The 18,934-nt window shown below is 33.2% G+C and overlaps 1 protein-coding gene across 3 annotated transcripts in view; it reads left to right on the forward strand.

Annotated features, from left to right (window-relative positions):
- Positions 1-18,934, forward strand: part of LOC6650922 (5'-AMP-activated protein kinase subunit gamma-1) — a 67,708-nt gene that overhangs the window by 22,844 nt on the left and 25,930 nt on the right. Inside the window, exons 2-6 of one of the 3 annotated variants that reach the window (XM_023179948.2) lie at positions 1,874-3,700; positions 6,730-6,845; positions 6,913-7,513; positions 7,576-7,698; positions 15,194-15,230. In XM_023179948.2, coding sequence (XP_023035716.1) covers positions 2,015-3,700; positions 6,730-6,845; positions 6,913-7,513; positions 7,576-7,698; positions 15,194-15,230 — 2,563 coding nt within the window. In that variant the 5' untranslated portion in view covers positions 1,874-2,014. Of the gene's footprint in view, positions 1-1,873; positions 3,701-6,729; positions 6,846-6,912; positions 7,514-7,575; positions 7,699-13,674; positions 13,882-15,193; positions 15,231-18,934 lie in introns of those variants that run through there. The other 2 variants (XM_023179949.2, XM_023179952.2) reach the window with 2 other exon arrangements.

Below are 18,934 nucleotides of genomic sequence, written 5' to 3' on the forward strand. Positions count from 1 at the left end.
ACAACGCATATTCTGTTATACAATAGTCTATAATTCAACCGTTATATTTAGATTATAATTGCAATGCATTAAAGTATCGATTGTGTGTGTAACTCCTAAACAACAAGTAACAAGAATCAGAATATCCTTATCCGTATCTTTACAATTCTTGAATATCAGTCGATGGTCGATCTCACAATTCCTTTTACGATTATCCTTGACCGCATCTTTTATACTTTTTCGAGTTCAACTCTTATTAAAATCTTTAAAGGCAAAAACTTCAAATTTCAATAACACAATTTCTGAAATACCAATTATCTGCTTGAATTTAAACTCTTTATTCTTCAGTATATTTTTTATTCCATAAACATATACAAGTTGGTTAAAAGTTTAGGGTGTGCCAGTTAAAAACGTCAAACATTTTGATTGAAAAAGGCATAAGACAAGATACATATGTATATCAAGCTATTTGATTAAAATTTGAATTTAAAGATCCTAGAGAGAAATCATTCTAGGATATCGATAAAAAATTGTCAAGGTCGTAAACTAAATTTTTAGTTTAAACTTATATACCTATGTATGCAGTGCATAAATTGCCTACTGATTACATTTAGATCAATTCGTGGTAAGATTTTCAATAATAATAAGGATATTGTGTGGACCCGCTAAGTATTCTGACACAATCGGTCTTATGTGGGACTTCAAATGGAAGTTTACCGGCTGAACGTAACCTAAGATATTTGATTTTCGAATACAGTCACATCAATTTTCAGAGGATACATTTTTTTTTTAGTACAAGGCGCCTACTTCTCATATATTGCAACTTTTGAATATTTCTTTTCCATGCCAAAATGTCAAGAAAGCCATTTTAAAGAATATGTAGACTTTTTTCAACCTTTCAAAAATAATATTTAATATTAGAACGAAATTTTTGAATCAGTTTTCTACAAATAAAAGTGAAAAATGTAGAAATTAACGTATGTATGTCATAAATAGAAAACATTTTTAAGAAATTCCAACTAGACCAGCTAGAATTTGGTTGATGAAGTAATCGCCCTCCTTTTCCAGTGTCATACATATATTTCTCGATTACATCGCCAGTAAGTTTTATGTGGGCATGGCTCCATTTTACATACATTTTACATGTTGTTTATAGTCAGATATAGAATCCTTTGATTTAGAAACCCAAAGCGATCGTTTACTGAAATGTAGAGACAATTTCATTACTTCCAGAATTGACGAACATCATTGTTTAATACAAACTTGGATTTCGAACTAGAAATTAGGTTCAGAGAATATGGAATTTGTGTAGTTTTTGAGTGGTTTTCAAAATCTACTCTATATATACACGTGTTTGCCAGTCGATTACTGTAATGAAACTGTTTTAATGGGCATTATAAGTGTCGGACAGGGAATTTCGATATTGCTGAGCTTGTCTCATACGATGTTTAACCATAAATTTTGCGACATATGTTAACATTGGGCAATGTCTATATATACAAACAAACATACAAATATATGTATGTACAATATTGTGTATATATGTATGTATCCATTTATTTTTTCTCTTTCTGTTTTGTTTGTTGACAACGGACTCTGGCAAAGTAGAGGCATAAATAATTAAATTAGCTTTGTTCGCGTTTTTGTTTTGTTCATTTTTCCACAGTTTTGCCTTCGAGAATCGAATGAATATATGTATACAACCAAATGTATTGAGAAATTTATATTCTCTTTTTCTATTCGCTTCTCTTGAGATGAATGTTTGTCGGCCTTCACCTTCGCTCTATATATTTCTCTCTTCATATCAACACAAAAACCGAAAGCTAAGGGGTATCAAACGATGCCATGGACCATAAGAACTATAAAATCGAATACGAATTTTACATTTTTCCAGGTTATCAGCCAATGTGGACTCAAATGTCGTTCAAGAGAAAATATAATTTGGCTTAGAAAACAAAAAAAAAGAAGAAAACTAAAAGGAAAAAAAGGGAAGTATACAGAAGATTAAGTTCAATTACGGGAAAACTAACCAAAGATGGCCACAAATTGTGAATACATTGAGCAAGGTGGCAAAAAGTCATCCAATGCAACAGAAGCATCATCAGCATTAGCCATGAATAGCAGCCAGCATGATGAGAAAATGGATGAGACTAAAGAGAAAAAACAGCAGCAGGTTTCTTCTCCATCCAATCCGTCTCCAGCGGGCACCAACTCCACCCCCTCCGCCTATAGCCATGAGGATAGTTTCGAATGCGCCTTTGAGTCGACAATGGATGATTTGGAGCAAAATCTATTGGATGGCTATGAATCTGATTCGGAGGCCAGTGCCAATGATCATTCCTCGGCTTCAGCATCGGCGGCCAGTCTCTGTCCCACTATAGACAGAGAAAGGGAGCGGGAACGAGAAGGTCTATCGATTCTTAAATGTGATCAACAGCATATAAATGAGCAGATGCTCCAGTCCATACCTCGCACCAACTCGTTTGATTTCCACAGCAGCAGCAGCGGCACCAGCTCCGACGATGAATTCGACGACGACGATGATGATGATGATGATGCTGAAGGGGATGGGGGAGACGTCTGCCTGAATCTAAGTAGCAAATTTTCAAAGAATTTAAGTGGAATTGGCAGCGGTGGAGGTACTGGAGGCTATGATCTATATCATCCACAGAGATCTGGTTACCTCCTGCCACCCTTCACTGAGCGACGACGTCTCTCGCAATGCAAAGAGGAAGATGATGAAGATGAGGGTGACAAATCGCCGCAACCAGGCAATGGTGAAGCACCCAAATTTGAGTCTCGCTCATCGAAAACTTTGCCACCGAGACCACCAACACCACAGGACGCCGCCTCCAAAGAGAAATTCAAGGATCTGGAGCGTTTGCGTCAACAGTTTATGCATAAAATTGATAGGATAAACACACAAAATATAGAGGAGTCTAAGGCCAAGCCACCACCGCCGCCACCACCCCCACCTATACCGGCCACCATATTACCAAAGGCTCTCAAAGAACTATTGCACACAGAAGAGCAATCAGCCCCGCCGGTGGCAGCTGCAGTTAGCTTAAAAATACCGTCTCCAAGTCCTGAACAAGCAACAGCAGCTCCTTTGGCCCAGGATACACCTGTTTCACCCTTGCCCCGACCGAATGAGCCACCATTGATTATCAAGGGCAAATTCAAAGTTAGCCTGGCCCAGGAAACTCCCGAGTTGCGTGTTGAGGCCAAACAATTGAGTCAACTTAAAGCCACAACGAATTCGCAAACCATTAGTTTCCCCTCAAGTTTCGGTGGCTATTCCTCGGTCCAGGGCCTTTTCTCTCAACGTTATGGCTCAAATCGTCATCCCTCGGCTGCTCCGCATCTTTCCAAGCAGTTCTTTGACACATCCCTTGTCCAAATACGCACTTCGGATCAGAGTAATAACTCGCTAAATATCAGCAACAACCAAAGTCAAAATGAAAATTGTGATACAAATAGCTTAGCCAATAAGCCCAAGACACCCAGCGAACGTGAGCTGGATGAGATTTGGATACGACGAACACCACCGCCAAGCAATTCAATCGAAAGTCCATATGAAGGACTTAAAGCGGCAACTTTGCCAGGAGCCTCAACAATGCCACGTCTAATGCAGCGCAACGAGAGTGAAGCGTCCACAAATACAAGTCCTTCGCAACAGTTGAGAGCTTCCGGTTCGATATCGGTATCCGTATCGGAAGATGTAAGTAATAAAAATCGAAAATGGATCCACTAACACTACGAATCTAAGAAAATGGGCTCTGTTTGGGCAAATAATTTGTTTAAAGTTCCAAATAAGTTAGGTACATTGGAACTTCTAAAGAAATTCGCATATATTTCACATGAACTTGATAACTCTTTGACGTCATAGCTAGATTAAACAAATTTGAATGTTTAGTTTATTGAAAATCCTTTCTTTTTCTAAACATTTCAACAAAGACTTTTTTGTTTGTTGATCTGCTCAATGATTTTGACTTTCTCGTATTAGCTCTCTTGAAGCGTCTACTCCAAAGTTGTCTGTCTAAAGCACTTGCACTTAAATGAGGTCTGTCTATCAGGTCATGTCTGACTGTCGGGTTTACTACAATTACATATATATATGTATGAACATTTTCCTATATAAGCACACATATATTTATTTATAGCCCCACCAAAAACAAAAGCAGAAAAAAAACAACCAAAATCAGTTGGGTGTTTTCGTATTTCTCTTCATTCTTTTCTTTCCTGCCTTTTGTGGCAGCAAAAGGTAAACAAATAAAAAGCAATGACTCAATTTTTGCCCTATATAACGAAGTTTCTATACCCTTAAAGACTCACGTATTTAAATAGAATTGTTGTTTTCTTATAAACATTTTTTAAAAATATCATTTGATGGTTATAATTATAATTGTAAAGCCTTTTATGAAACAATCTTATGAGTCTCGTGGTTTATATTTATTGAGTTAGACTTGACTTAATATAAAATCAAATAAATCAACTCCGTAATTCTATTTGTTTTATATATGTTACGTCGTTTTTATCGTTTTATGTAAGGAGTATAATAGAATGCTAAAATTTCATTTAGCTCTGAATCTGTGTGAACTTTTTTTTTATCGGCTTATATGACATGGAGGAGTGTGGAGGAATATATATGTATGTACGTACTTATATATAGAATTATTATTGCTATCGTTTGTTGGCTTGATGGGGGTTTATTTTACCATCTCCCTCTCTCTCTTCCACTCGTTGATTCCTTATCTTGACACAGTTTGTCAACAGGCTGGCCGCCTTTCTTATTTATTTTGACGAAATGCCGTTATACTATATAAAAATTTCCATATAGATATTTAGTTATATTTAGTAAAAAAAAAAAAAATGAACTCGGGTTCTCGAACAAACAATGACGTCAATATTCTTTTATTTTCCAAGACTCTAGCCACACCTTAGGAACATCAAAAGCCCCTTACACACACACACACACACACACACACACACATACTTGCAAATCACTTGGTGTGCGTTTGTTGTGCTTAGACAAATATTGAACTAGACTATGTCGAACAGCTGATGACCAAAACGAAGAGCTTCTGGTTTTCTCCCATTTACACTTTTATCCCACTTTGTCTGTCTATTAATCTGTCTTTTTGTTGTTAGCTCATCATCCATACATATATATTCCAACAATAGATATACAGACATCGCCCCTGGGCACGTGACTTGGCGTTTTGGTAATGCAAAACCACACATAACAAAAAAGAAACCCATCATCAACCAACCTGTTGACTCTGAATTTGCTGCTAAAAATACATCAAAATAATCAGATATACCTACATTTAGTTGTCTATTTGGTCTAGGAGCTTTTGTTTTCCAGTACTCGCTTAAAGTTGTGAAAGTTGTTGAGATCAAAGGGCAAAAGCAATTAAAATTCCCATTCCCAACGCAAATCGGACTTGGAATAGTGTTTTAGTGCGAAAACAGAATTGGATTAGAGCACTAGAAAAAACGCAAATAATTCGTAATTTAAATATTTTTCACTGATTTGATTATTTACTAGGAAATTGTTGTTTGTTTGGCAAATGTCGCATATATAAGAGATTAATTTATATATAAATATGGAATACATTTAATCTTAAATAATGATGAATCAAAGACAATTAGAGTCCATTTTGTTTGTTTTACTAAAGTTCTTTAACATTGAGCTTCTACATTTTAAACAAACTAAAGTGTTTAAGTCTCTATTTGCATAAGGTTAATTAATTAATATGTATGCACTTATTTATTTAATGTTCTATTTGCATTGTTATCAAAGTGAAATTGAATTTACAAGATTAGTTATAGTTAGTTATAGTTTCTAAGTTCAGGACCGCATTAAGAGAAAGGCAAGCGGGGTGTTAGGAGCTTCATATAGTGAAGACGGTTTTTAAGAAGAGGTGAAATTGCAACAAATAAAACAATTTTTTGCACTTAATTTTAAATGTTTTTTTAGAAACTTTTGGAAAATATTCGCCTAAAATTCCATCTTAAGTGAACAAAAAAAAAAACGAATTAACTTGTGAATCTCTATAATGATTACAGTAGGTTTAAATATATATAAAAGAAATATAGAAAAATGCAAAATAATGAAAATCATAATATATAACAAAACTTTTTGTACCTAATAGAAAAATGCTCTAAGATTTCCATTTACTGAGGGTAATTAAATTCTGCGTAGATCTGAAAGATGCGAATGTATTGTATTTCATTCGTTTTAATTGAATTTTAGGCTGTCAGAGGAGTCAATCTATCCATCCATTCGATTCCCTTAGTTTTTGGAATTTTTGCGTAATCATAAATTAATTGATTACATTCGATTAAAGACGCCACAGGATCAGCTGCTTCTTGAGTTCAGTTGGCCAAGTGGCCCCAATTAAATTACAATGGAAACGCATCGGGGGCGACGATTTGCTAGTGCTTCTTTTTCTCTGTTACGCCATCCTGTCCTGGGTATAAATTGTATTTGTAGACAATTCGGCATAATTGTTGGGATATAAGGATAGAATAGAACAAAATAATCGACGATAGGTTGATGCGATTGGTTGGTTGATTGGTCGGTCGGTCGGTTGGTTTTGTTTTTTTGCCTTACATTTAGTTTTTTCTTGGCTCTCAAAGAACGCACAAACAGTAGCAACCAAAAAAAAAAAAGAAGAAAGAGACCAAAATTCAAAAATGCAAAATACTGAATCACAAACTCAAAAACGTCATGTACGATTTCAGGAACAAGATGGCGGCAGTGGTGGACGTATTCCCGGTTCTCGACCATCAAGTGCACCGGCAGAACCTAATGCCAAGGCAGCCAAAAAGGCCTACAAAAAGATGGAGAAAGAACAACGGTAAGTTCAGCTTATTAAAACTACGGCGGAAACTCTATTAACTATCTCTTTCTCATATTCAATTAAGGCGCCAGGAAAAAGAACAAACACGTCGAGAAAAGGAGGCTCGCAAATTGGAACGTGAGACTGCCCGTCGTATTGAGAGAGAGGCCGCCAAATTGGAAAAGTTCAACCGACATAGCGAGAAAATATCACGCAGCACTGAACGGATGGCCATGGCCGGTGGTGGATCACGTTCCGGTTCCCTAGAACGAAGACGCAGCGGTGAAGATTCACCCGTACTTAATCAGTCAACAGTTCATGGAATCGCCTCACCAAATCGACGACCAACCATATTCGATGTGTTTAGGCCCCGAGCCAAATCGGATGCGAAACGGCATAAGGATAAACATTTGTTGGATCCATCATCGGCCGACAGTAGTGCCACAAGTAGTACATATTCGGTATCGGGTGGCACTGCCCCACATACAACAGTAACAGGTGGCGCAGCGACCATTACGGCTGCCGGAGCAACTGGTGGCATCATGAACTCTATGAAAGTGGCCATGCAACACTTTGGACACCGGCAACATCCCGCTGTAACGATAACCAATGCCGATGGCACTGTCTCGGCCAAAAGCAAGTACAAGGATGGCAGTGCCCATTTGCATCAGGGCAGCGATGCGCAGGTAAAAAAAGATAATGAAATTCTCTTTCAATTAGTTCTTAATTGAATTTCTAATCATTACAGTATTACCACACGGTGACCGCAGGGCGTCCACATGCCACACAGCGTTCTCCAATGACCAAAGTAATGGATCTATTCCGGCATCGTTCAAATTCGGCTGTCAGTGAAGCGGATAAACGTAAAGCGGTAAGTGTCTATGCTAAGTCAAATTCGCGAGCTTTTCATCGCAAAAGCTTTTTATTAACGTCATTTTGCATTACGTTACGTTAAAATAGATATATCTGATTTTGTATATTTCAATGCTAAGAAGGTTTTTTAACTTCAAAAACCAATTAGAAGGGATTAGGGTAATTATTAAACGAAAACCGATAATCATTTCTTTTAGATAATGGTTAAAAATCATATCATTGACCGATCCATATGTCCAGATTGGTAATTTCAAGAGTTACAAGAGTGCTTAGTGACTAGACAATTAAATCTGTTTTTGGCAAAGTATGGTATAACAATAAAGTTATTATTATAATCGCCAGATAAGGATAATGACTTTGCTAAAACCAAAAATGTGTCGTGTTGTCTATCATTTCCAACAGAATGACTTTACGGAGTTAATCATTTCTTTTTTATTTTTCAATATTTTCATACAAAAACATATTAAGAAGATAGATGAGTTTTCTCCATTGAAATGGTATTGCAATTTCTATATTATTAATGATGATTCAATATATTAAGAGAACTCATAAGATTATAAACATTTGACAAGCCAAGCAGTCTAAAAAGAATGGTAAATTCCATTATCATAAAACTTGATTCTGCAATCAATCGATCGTCATTAGTAATTACCCATATTCAATTGGCTTGCTCGCAGATGTCTATAAATAATTGTGAGCCATTTTCAACGATTCGCAAAAAGCGATAACAATAGACCCTAATATATGGGATTGATATGATTGATAACCAAACTTGTTGAACCACATAAACCACCAAATGTCGGGGTAAATGACTCTAATATACCCTAGATGATAAAATCGTTTATTCATTAATAACTAATTTGTAAAATAATTCATAAATCCTGGAATGATCCGTCTACCATTTTGATTTAAATAAGAGCAAATATTTAAATAGATTTCAGACCGGTTTTATCATAAGTTTTTAAACCATCAAATGATTTAGGACTATCCAATTTCAAACTATTTAGCTTTATTATACGAATCAAACTCTATATTTCTTAAAAACTTTCAAGTACTTAATAGATTTCAATTATCTTAATCTTCCCCTTTAACGACTAATCTAGGGTATGATAATATTGTTCGTTATTCCACACACATGCTGAAATACAAGAACAATAAAAGGTGGTAAATTTAGTGACGCCATATCCTTAACAAGGCCAAAGAGGGAAAGAATAGTACTTAATGGCCGTGTGAGAGAGAGCAAGAAAGCTTTCAACGAAACAGGTGATCGACAGCTGTGCGAATACAAGAAAGCTTTCTCTCCTCCATGCCTCTCTTTCTCTCTCTCTCTCTCTCAGACACACACACATCACTAGTCTTACAGTTTTTGGACTTTGCGGAAAAGTCAAAAACACAAACACATAGAAATTACGTATACGCCACAGTTGTCACTGTTGTCGTCGTTCGGTCGTCATTTAATTTTTTTGTTTTACCGTTTTCTGTTATTATTTCCAATTGCATTTCCAATTGAACACAAAGCGCGCGCGTCTCTCTTTTTGCCTTTTTTCATTCCGTTTATTTTTGCACCGGTTTTCTGAAAATTTTAATAAATACAAAACAAAAATCATAATCAAAACACCAAAAAGACAAGTGAAAAAATAAACATTAATTTATGTGTTTATCTTAAAGAATCGAAAAGTGTGCGACAAGAAATGTTGAAAAGCAATTTGAGATTTGAAGCAGAAAAATACAAGAAAACACGGAAAAACCAAAGAAATAAATAGTGGACAGTGTTGTGAATGTTTGTGATATCTAAATAAATTATAAAGATGAACAAATTATTGGGCAATACCCCTTTGTAGACCGTTAGTTAATTTGTTTGGCTAAAGAATAAAGTTTATAAATGAATAGATTTGATAAATTGTTGCCAAAAATATAAAATGTCGAAATGCATTTAATAAATTTTTAGGTTTTCATCTTCTTTCCTTTGCCTTTCTTTCGTCATTCGTTTTAATTTTCAAGTTCATTTACTTAATAAAATTAATTTCTTTATAATCCACCTACACTTCTATTTATTATATTTAATTAAAAAATTCATTTTGCATGGAAATGAGTAGCAGCAACAACAATAAAAACAAAACCCAAAAATAATAACAAAAACAAGCCAAAATGCTGTCGGTTAAATAAATGGCAGGCATGTGATGTGTCAGTTTTGTTGCTGCTATTCTTTCGACTCTATTATCGCATTTATTTATGAAAATTTGTTAAATTTGTTTTTGTTATTTCTTAAATTCATATTGTGTTGTTTTTGTGTTTTGTATGCCCATTAATATTTTAAGCCATTTCTTTAGTTAGTAATTTGTTAAGTGTCTAAAGTAAGACTGCGGCCAATTACTTTGCCTTTTCCGAAAAAAAAAAATTAATATCTGATATGCAAACTTTTTTTTTAGACCCTCAAGAAAACTTAAATTCCAATTGATTTACGTTTTCAAATGAATTGTAATTTAAATTTTCAAATTTTGTTCATTCTAATGAAACATTTTTTTCGTTTCTATTTAAAATACTTTTTGTTACTTAGTTATCTAATTTGCCAAGAACATAATTATCCCATCTCAATTCTGTCAAAATAATTCGACATCTTTTTCGTGCGTTTTTTTTTTTTTTTTTGAAAACCCCACACAGCTGTTGGAAAATTTTTAGTTTTGTTTGCTCTTTTGTTTTTGTTTTTCTTTTTGTTGAGCGATTATTTAACTTTACATTGGCTGGGCTGGGCCCTTCGATAACAATAAGATAAGAAAATTTATTTACCTATTTTTGCAAAACTGCAAAAGAAAACTTATCAGGAAATCAGGTTTCATCAGTTCAAGGTGTTGGGAAGGGGATGGGGAAGTTAGAAGTCTCTGTCGAATAATTCCCATCTAGGCAACGAAATTTAATTTACAGACTGACGATAAGATAAGAGTACTCATATATATATATATGTATGTATGTTCGTTGAAGAGTCGGCAAAACTCTGAAACAAATTCAACTAAACAATAACAGTGACAGATAAATAAGTTGCCAAATCTATTTCTTCATACATATATTAAATAAATATACTTTGATTGGATACAGCTAATCGAAAGTGAATTCTACTCATCTCAGGCTCTTTAAGGAAGTGAAATTCCACTAACAATTTTGCCGGCCTGTCTCTTTGTATTCTATTTAGGCATTGTGGATTTTCATTTTGTGCTTTTGTTTGCTAATTAATCATTTGTCAGCTGTTCATAGTATTTTTTTCACTCTTATTTTGGTACAGTTGAATATTATATATATAAATAAGATATAAATATATGTATTTATATAAGGTCAACCACTTGACTTTGATCTAACTATAAACAATGTGGACTGCTACGAGTAGCAGTTGATAGAATGACGCATTTTATTAAAGCTCTATGGATTTAAGAATTAACAAAAAGAATGCCTAAAAAATAAAACAAAACGTAAACATAATTTGCACTTGTTAATTAACAATTAAAAAATAAAAAACTGGTTGTGGCCATATTTATTGTTGAGAATCGTGGAAAAGTATTTAAAAAACTTAAAGTGTCGCATAATCAATCAATTTTGTATTATTTTGTTTTTTTGTTGTGGTCCTTTCTTATTTAAAGGCAATAAAAAATAGCTAAATTAGAAATTTGTTCTTTAAATTCTGACTTTACTTTGATTCAAAAACAGGTTCGACTCTAAATTTCAATGTTCTATATTTCAAAAAAATTTTAGAATGATATTAAGTATGTATATTAATAACTTTCGCATTGTGTGACTTATGCATTTAAAAATTTCAATTGAAAGTGAATTTTTTGTGGCAAATATAGAATATTGTTTGTAGTTATAATTAGAAGTAAACAAACTTTTGAGTTTTATATACATTTAACTAATTATCTACGTCTAAGTTGTTACTAAATCTTGATTTCTTTATATACGTACATATATCTAAACTGTTAAACATGTCTCAGCTGATTTTCATTTTTATTACCCTGATAATAATAACTCGTGTTTTGTTTTATTCTAGATTATAGCTCTTACACATTTCTTTCTCTTTCTATCTCTCTCGCTATCTCTCTCCCTCTCTCTCTCACACTTTTGAATTGTTTGAAAAATTCTCAAGTAGCTAATTGGCGTTAATGACTTTTTCATTTTGTATCTATTTGTTTTTAGCTGCGCTGTTTATATATATTTTCTTTTAATTTTTTTCCTATTTCGTTCATATATTTTCCAACTTTTTTGCAAATATTGACAATAAAATTATCTAAATGTATGAATTTGTAGGCCCAGCGAATGCAAGTTGCAAGTTACAAGATACAAAAATATTACAAACAAACACATAAATACATTGAAAAAACATTGTATATAATATAATAAATGAGTTGAGTTTATTTAAGAGACATGTTTGCTTAAAATATTACACATTCCATGTATTTATTTATCTCTAGAGATGTAACTTTAGTTTAGTTTGTCGTATTAGTTAGTTTAGACAGCGATATAAATAATCGCAAGTTTTGTAATCCACTGTAAAATATCAACAATCGTTCCGCTTATAGTTTAGCTGCTTTTTAAACTTTAACTAAACTTAATAGTTTTCGAAAATAATTGAGATTTAACAGATTATTTTATACCCTTGCAACAGGGTACTATTAAATTGTTCAGATATCTATATTCGTCTGTTTCAAATAATCTTATTAGGATTAAGTTTGCTATTTAGACTTATTAATTGTTTAGGTAGATTAAATTCATAAATGGATTCGAACCACTTTAAAATAAAACTGCCTTTTGAATAGTCAATTGGAAAGAAGTTGTAGAAAGGAAAACCTTTCAAGTCTTATGTCTATCCTTTTACCAAGTTTTGTTGAGATCGGATTACTACTTATGTTATAAAAGCAGCTATAAGACTCAAAGTGGCGACTAGAGGACACAAAATGGAGGCTGTAGAATCGTTCCAGCAGCCCGTATGGCTTCTATGTATATACAAGATGGTGGCTTAAAGACTCAAAATTGCGGGTAGAAGACACAAAAACATCTAAAAAAAAAAAAAGAAGTTCCTTAAAAGGTTTAAAATCTTTTAAGCCTTTTCATTCTATAATTTTAGCTACTCTCTCAATTAAATTGTTTCTTCCTTTTTGTTAATTTAAGTTTTAGAGTCAGCCTCTTATTGTTAGTCTCTTCGTTGACCTTGGCCGCAATTTGTGAGTTTTCCTGATTAGTTTTTATTCAATTGTGTAATTTCTGTTTTGTTTTTCTTGCTATTTTCTTTCTTATATATATATATATATATATGTACTTGACTACCTTTCAATCAGTTTTTGTCAATTTCAATTTAACTGCAACACGCCAAAATCAATCAACAATTGGTAGTGATGGAGGGGCAGTGACACGTTCCAACTAAGAAATGACTGCGTCATCATTACCCATCATCATCATCTTCATCTTCTTCATCGGTTTATCAATTAAATGCAAGCATCTTGCTGGGTGTTCCGGGTCAAGGTTTAATTTATGCGGGCTACATATTTCTTGCTATTAAACTTAATGGCTCTGTTCCATTTTGGAAAGGAAAATCAACCATATTATTCATTTCATGTGTACATATGAGAAAACACCTTCTGACAGTTAAGCAACAATAATTATTTCATTTATAAATTTATTTTTAAGCTTCCTTAAACAATAACAACACGGCGTATATACATAATTAAAAAAAATATACATAAATTTTCTTTTTAAAACTGAAAAGAAATTTACATAATTATTGCTTCATATCGAATGAAAAGTGATAATGAAATTGGGTTTATGTCTAGGCTAAACGAAAGCTTTAAAGTTTCAACTACGTTCTCTGGCGTTGAGTAGCGGCGAAACATTAACTGTGAAAAGACTGAATAAACTATGAGAAATTAGACTGAACAACCCCTAAAAAACAAAACAAACCAAAAAATCAAACAAAAAAACCACAAAATTATATTAAAAAAATCGTTAAAAACAAAAATCCAAAAACAAAATGTCAGCTGTTAAACGTTGGATATATCGTCACACGCATTCTACAAATGCCTCGTCAACCACATCATCACCTCCAACATCGCCAACAGTGAAAACCAATCGTGGTCGTAGTCATTCCCTCGATGTTCAATCATTACAAAACAGTGGCATAAGATCACTGATGTTAAGTACAAATGTAAGATATGTATCTAATCCAAGGGATTCAATTAAAAACTATTTCTTTAAAGACAATCTGAAGCTCAGATGCGGGAAACGATATATTTATATATATACAGTGCCGGTGAAAAAAATAGCACCAAAACAAGCAGCAGAATTTTTGTTTGCAGTTTCTTTTCTCTTGCCTTACTAACAGTCTCTCTGATTTTGGAGACCAAGAAAAGGAACAAAAATGATAATGGTTCTTCTGAGGAGAAGCACAATCGAAAGGAGACTTTATTTATAGTTGATGAAAGAAATCGGTTGCTTGCTATGATTTTAAAGGTCTCCGATTTGAGGAATTTTTAGAAATTAATAAGCCAGAATATTTAGGTTAAGGGTCATCCGTGCCGGATATACATATAAAGCTATAGCAAAGTTATCAAATGCTACGGTTTATTCATTGTTTATTAATTTACCAAAATATAGTTCTGAGCAAACTAGTTAAACTAATCAACGCTTCAGAAAATTCTTTAAAAACTTCCGGTATCTGTAACTTGGCCAAACTTTAACCGATTTTCGAAACCCATTTCTTATATCGATGCATTTATTTTAAATTTTTTACTAGAATCTTAACCACGCTAATAAAAAGATCAGCAAACTATTTGAGTAAACCTGAATTTCAGTATATTATTATTATTATTATTATTATTATTAAAGTATAGGATATAGTTATAAACTATCAACCTAATTATATTTTACAAGCAACTAAGGCCTTCGGCTTAGATGAAAACTACATCCGTACACTAGCCTGGGATTTGAACCCCGATCCTGAAATTTCAGTTGAAATTTCAGTATATTTTTTGAGTATTTCATTCATAAAAAAAATCATGTTATTATTTTAAAAAGTAATGCATTGAAAAACACTCCGAAATCGGCGAAAACACAGTGGGATAATCGACATTATCTTTGCGAATCGCTTTTGACCGATATTTATTCATGTTCTAACTTTCACTTTGGAAAGTGATCTTCTAGTTTGTAATAAGACACCGAAAACTTATATTAAGGTTTTTGGATTGATATTTTTGTACTATTACTCTTGACAATTTTTGGTAGTATGTTAAGAGAGGCAATTCATAAGCATAAAATGATCTATTAGTTGTTTTGTGTTACTTTGGTATTAAGAATATTTTCGTAAACAAAAGTTATGGATAAACAAAACAGAAAATAAAAACAAAACTATTAATTAGGCAATTTTACCTTTGTTTCGATTACACTTTCTTCTTCTACAACTACAACTGTTTAAATATTTATCAACTAATATTACATATTTCCCGTTATTCTATTTACAGCGAGCTGTGGCACACAAACAACAATTGGCTGTAACAAGTAAGTAGAAAAATTCGTATTTTAAACGTTTCTTTTAACTCTTAAAACAGCAAGTACCAGTGTTAATCTATGGTGAATTTCTCCTTTTTTTCGATATCATATGTTTAACCTTGACTTTGAAAAAGCATAACAAAACCAAAATACATAAAAGCACAAAAACTCATAAACATACACACGGACAAAACAGCAAAGTAAATATGCGAAAAGTAAAACAAACAATAAAATAAATAAATAAAATGCCATAGGTGATTTTGTTTAAAAGCAAACGCAACATTTTTTTTTTGTCAGCAGAGCACGGGGTAGACGGGAGGAAAGGTGCTCAGCAAATATGTAGATAAACAACATTTTTATGTTTCTCAGCTATTTGTCATGCATTTTACATATGTAAATACGAGAGGTAAATAATTTAGAATTGTTTTTTTTTTGCTTTGAATTAATTGACACTTTTGAGAGCGGAAATAGTTTGTGTTTTATTCTATGAGGATGAGCAGGAGAGACTAACGAGAGTATTTTGTATTCTACTAGTAACTTTTGTGGATATTTTCTTTGCCTTTGTTGGCCGGAAATTCAGTTTTTAATACAAAATTTCTTTATTCTTCAAATGATTGTCATAAAATTTATGATTTTATAGTTTTTCTTAAGTATATGAGCTATTTAATATTGCAAATTCACCCTTTGTTGATTTCTTGATGTAAACAATTCAATAAATTTATTTATCCTTCTATTCCACCTACACTTTGTTTACCAAAAACATTTTGGCTAATTTATTATTTTCATCATTTGTCCCCATTTTCTTTTCCTCATCTTCATTATGTTCTCACAATTTGATAATTGTTACAAAATAAACAACAACAACAACCGTATACACATTTATATAGAATTTGCAACGACATCAAAAAGAGAAATACAAATTTTTCTATCCCCCGATCTCTCGAGTGTGTCAATCTGAAATAACAAGAAAACAACTTTGAATGAATTAAGAGACAACAACTCTTACAACAACAATGTGAATAAGACGAGCCCCAAAGACAAAATATTGTAATTGTCAAAGACTACAAAATACCCTTTAGGAACTGGGTATATCCATATTTAAAATGCAAGTGTTGATATAATATTGGACGTAATCAAGAGATAAGAACATTTTTCTACAGCATTCAGATAATTAGATATGCCATATAACATTCAAATTGTTGCTCTTAGTTAGTTTTCGTAGAGAATAGACTCTCTCTTATCTTATGAGTTTAGGGTATAATAAATTGTGTACGCTTATGCATGATGCATAAGTGAGAGCAGAATGTGCAGTGGCAGCAAAGAGAGTGAGAGTAAGTTTGTAAGAAACAAACTGTTGCTGTGCTTGTACATGTATGTGAGGACCTTTTGTTTTTAGTTGTGTTGAGCTTACCCTTGTTTTGACCTTGAATTCTTTGTACAGGCTGCAGTTTGCGCTTCTTGTTATTGTTGTTGTTATTGTTTATGCTGAGCTGCATTTTCAATGTCAAGCAAAAAAGAAAACAAGAACAACCACCACCAATGCATCACCTGGTCTCTTTCTCTCTTCTTCTGTGTCCAGATCTCTCGGACTCTCTCTCTCTCTCTTGTTTTGTTCCTGCTTGAGCCTTGCATTTTTTTCTTGTTTTTGTTTCTGTTATTGCTGCTGTTGCTGTTATATCAAGTGTCTTATAAAAATGACGTAATAAGAAAGAGAAAACAAGTAAAGCCCACAAGCGACATGGCATTGATTTTGAAGGGGTGGCGGAGTGATAGACGGGCAATGGAGCAGAGGGGGAGCAGATTGAGGAGGCTCAGCCTTGTCTGTAGCTCTAATTTGGAATTTGTTATGACTGCGAAAAATGCCGCCCACGACAGCAACAACAAGCCGCCAACAAGAGAGTGTATACATATACATATATGTAACTGTAAGTGGAGCAACATAACAGAGAGAGAGAGGTCGAGAGAGAGAAAAAAATGCGTAAGACAAGCGAGCAACTGACAAGAGGGCGGTTAATGTTAAGGGCGAATTTGGGTATTGGCCTACGTGAGCAATGGCACACAAAAAACAACAAGAACAACATTAGAACAATAACACAACAAAATGTAAAATGTTGAAAAATTTAAAACAAAACTCTGTTTGTGTGTGTGTGTGTGTGTGAATGTACATATATGAAAATGTTCATGTAAACGTTGAACAACAAATACATAAACATAAATCAAATTATTTGAACAAAATGTTAACACAAAATGTCTGATTAATTTGCTAATTAGTCAGCTGATATAGCCATATCATGCCACGCCCTTACAAAAAACCAAAAAAAAAAAAAAACAAAAACAAGCCGCCCTTTAGTTTGGTGTGTTTTTTTTTCCTACGACGATTCGCGCTGGTCTTATCTATCGCTGTCTACGTTTTGTTAAACCTTTCTCTCCTCTGATTTTTTGTTGTGCTCACCTTTTTCTGTAATATTTACACACACACATACACACTAAAGTAGACCCACCTTGCCGGTTTCTCATACACATTGAAATAAACGTTTTATATAAACTCTCCCACATACACACGCACATTTTATATATACGACATGGGTACCCAGTTGGAAATGGAAAGCATGGCATCCACAAATCAAAAAACAGCTCCTTCAGTAACCTGAAATTATATGTCATGCAATTTGGTATATTATTTTTGTGAATTTTCTATAATTTAATATAAAAATTGAGGTGTCCAATAACCCCTTTAAAATTTCGCCTGACCAAGACAAAAGCCTTTGTGTGCCCTGCCCCCCCATCCATCTAATGATATCATCTCCAACTGGGTACGTTCAGTCAGATATTCACTCTCAAGTACTTTTGTATTGGCCACATGGTGCTTGCTGTCGCTGCCGCCGTCGCTGTCGCTATCTCTGCCGCTGCTGTTGCCTTTTTAGTTCAATTCCAACTGCCGGCTGATTCAGACGTTTATTCCCTCACAAAAAACTTGTCGTTTTCCACGTGATTTTTGACGCATTAATTTTAACCAAATTCATTCAGCAAGAATACAAAAAAAAAAAAGAATAAGGTTGAACCAAAGAATTTCAAACCAAATGATTAAGAAATTGTTAAAGAAAAAAAAAAAACAAACTATAATTATAAGATTTGTGAAATTATAATTAACCACAACTCAAAAAACAAAAAAAAAAAAACGTTAAACGGAAAACAAAAATATGAACAAAAATTTCAAAACAAAGAAAAACTGGATTTTCAACTGAAATATTTTTCGGTTTTTTTTTTCTCATGAATTTTAACTATAAATATGCATGAGGCATTTGATTTAAAACAATTTATAGTTATCAACAAATTAAAGCTTAACAAAATCGCTCCGAAATTTTTTGGTGAAAATTAAGGGAAAACTTGAAAATAAACAGTGTAATTTTTTAATAAAACGAAATATTCATTAAAATTACAAAAATAAATAAATGAAGAAAAATAATAATAAAACAAAACCATGTGATAAAAAATAAAGTTATAAATAAACTGATGCCCCCGACACACACAATTTCTGTCATCTGGCTCGAAAACCGGCATAAAAAACGAAACGAAAACAAAAAATTTTAAAGAAAACAGATTAACAGTTTTTTCGGCAACGCCGAATTTTTTAATACTCTTGCAAAACTGTATCAAGTGAATAAAAAACAAGACCAAAGTTAATAAGCCAAATAAATTTTTGCTATAATTTT

Source organism: Drosophila willistoni, chromosome 3R, assembly GCF_018902025.1.
Source record: "Drosophila willistoni isolate 14030-0811.24 chromosome 3R, UCI_dwil_1.1, whole genome shotgun sequence".
NCBI classification, from domain to species: domain Eukaryota; kingdom Metazoa; phylum Arthropoda; class Insecta; order Diptera; family Drosophilidae; genus Drosophila; species Drosophila willistoni.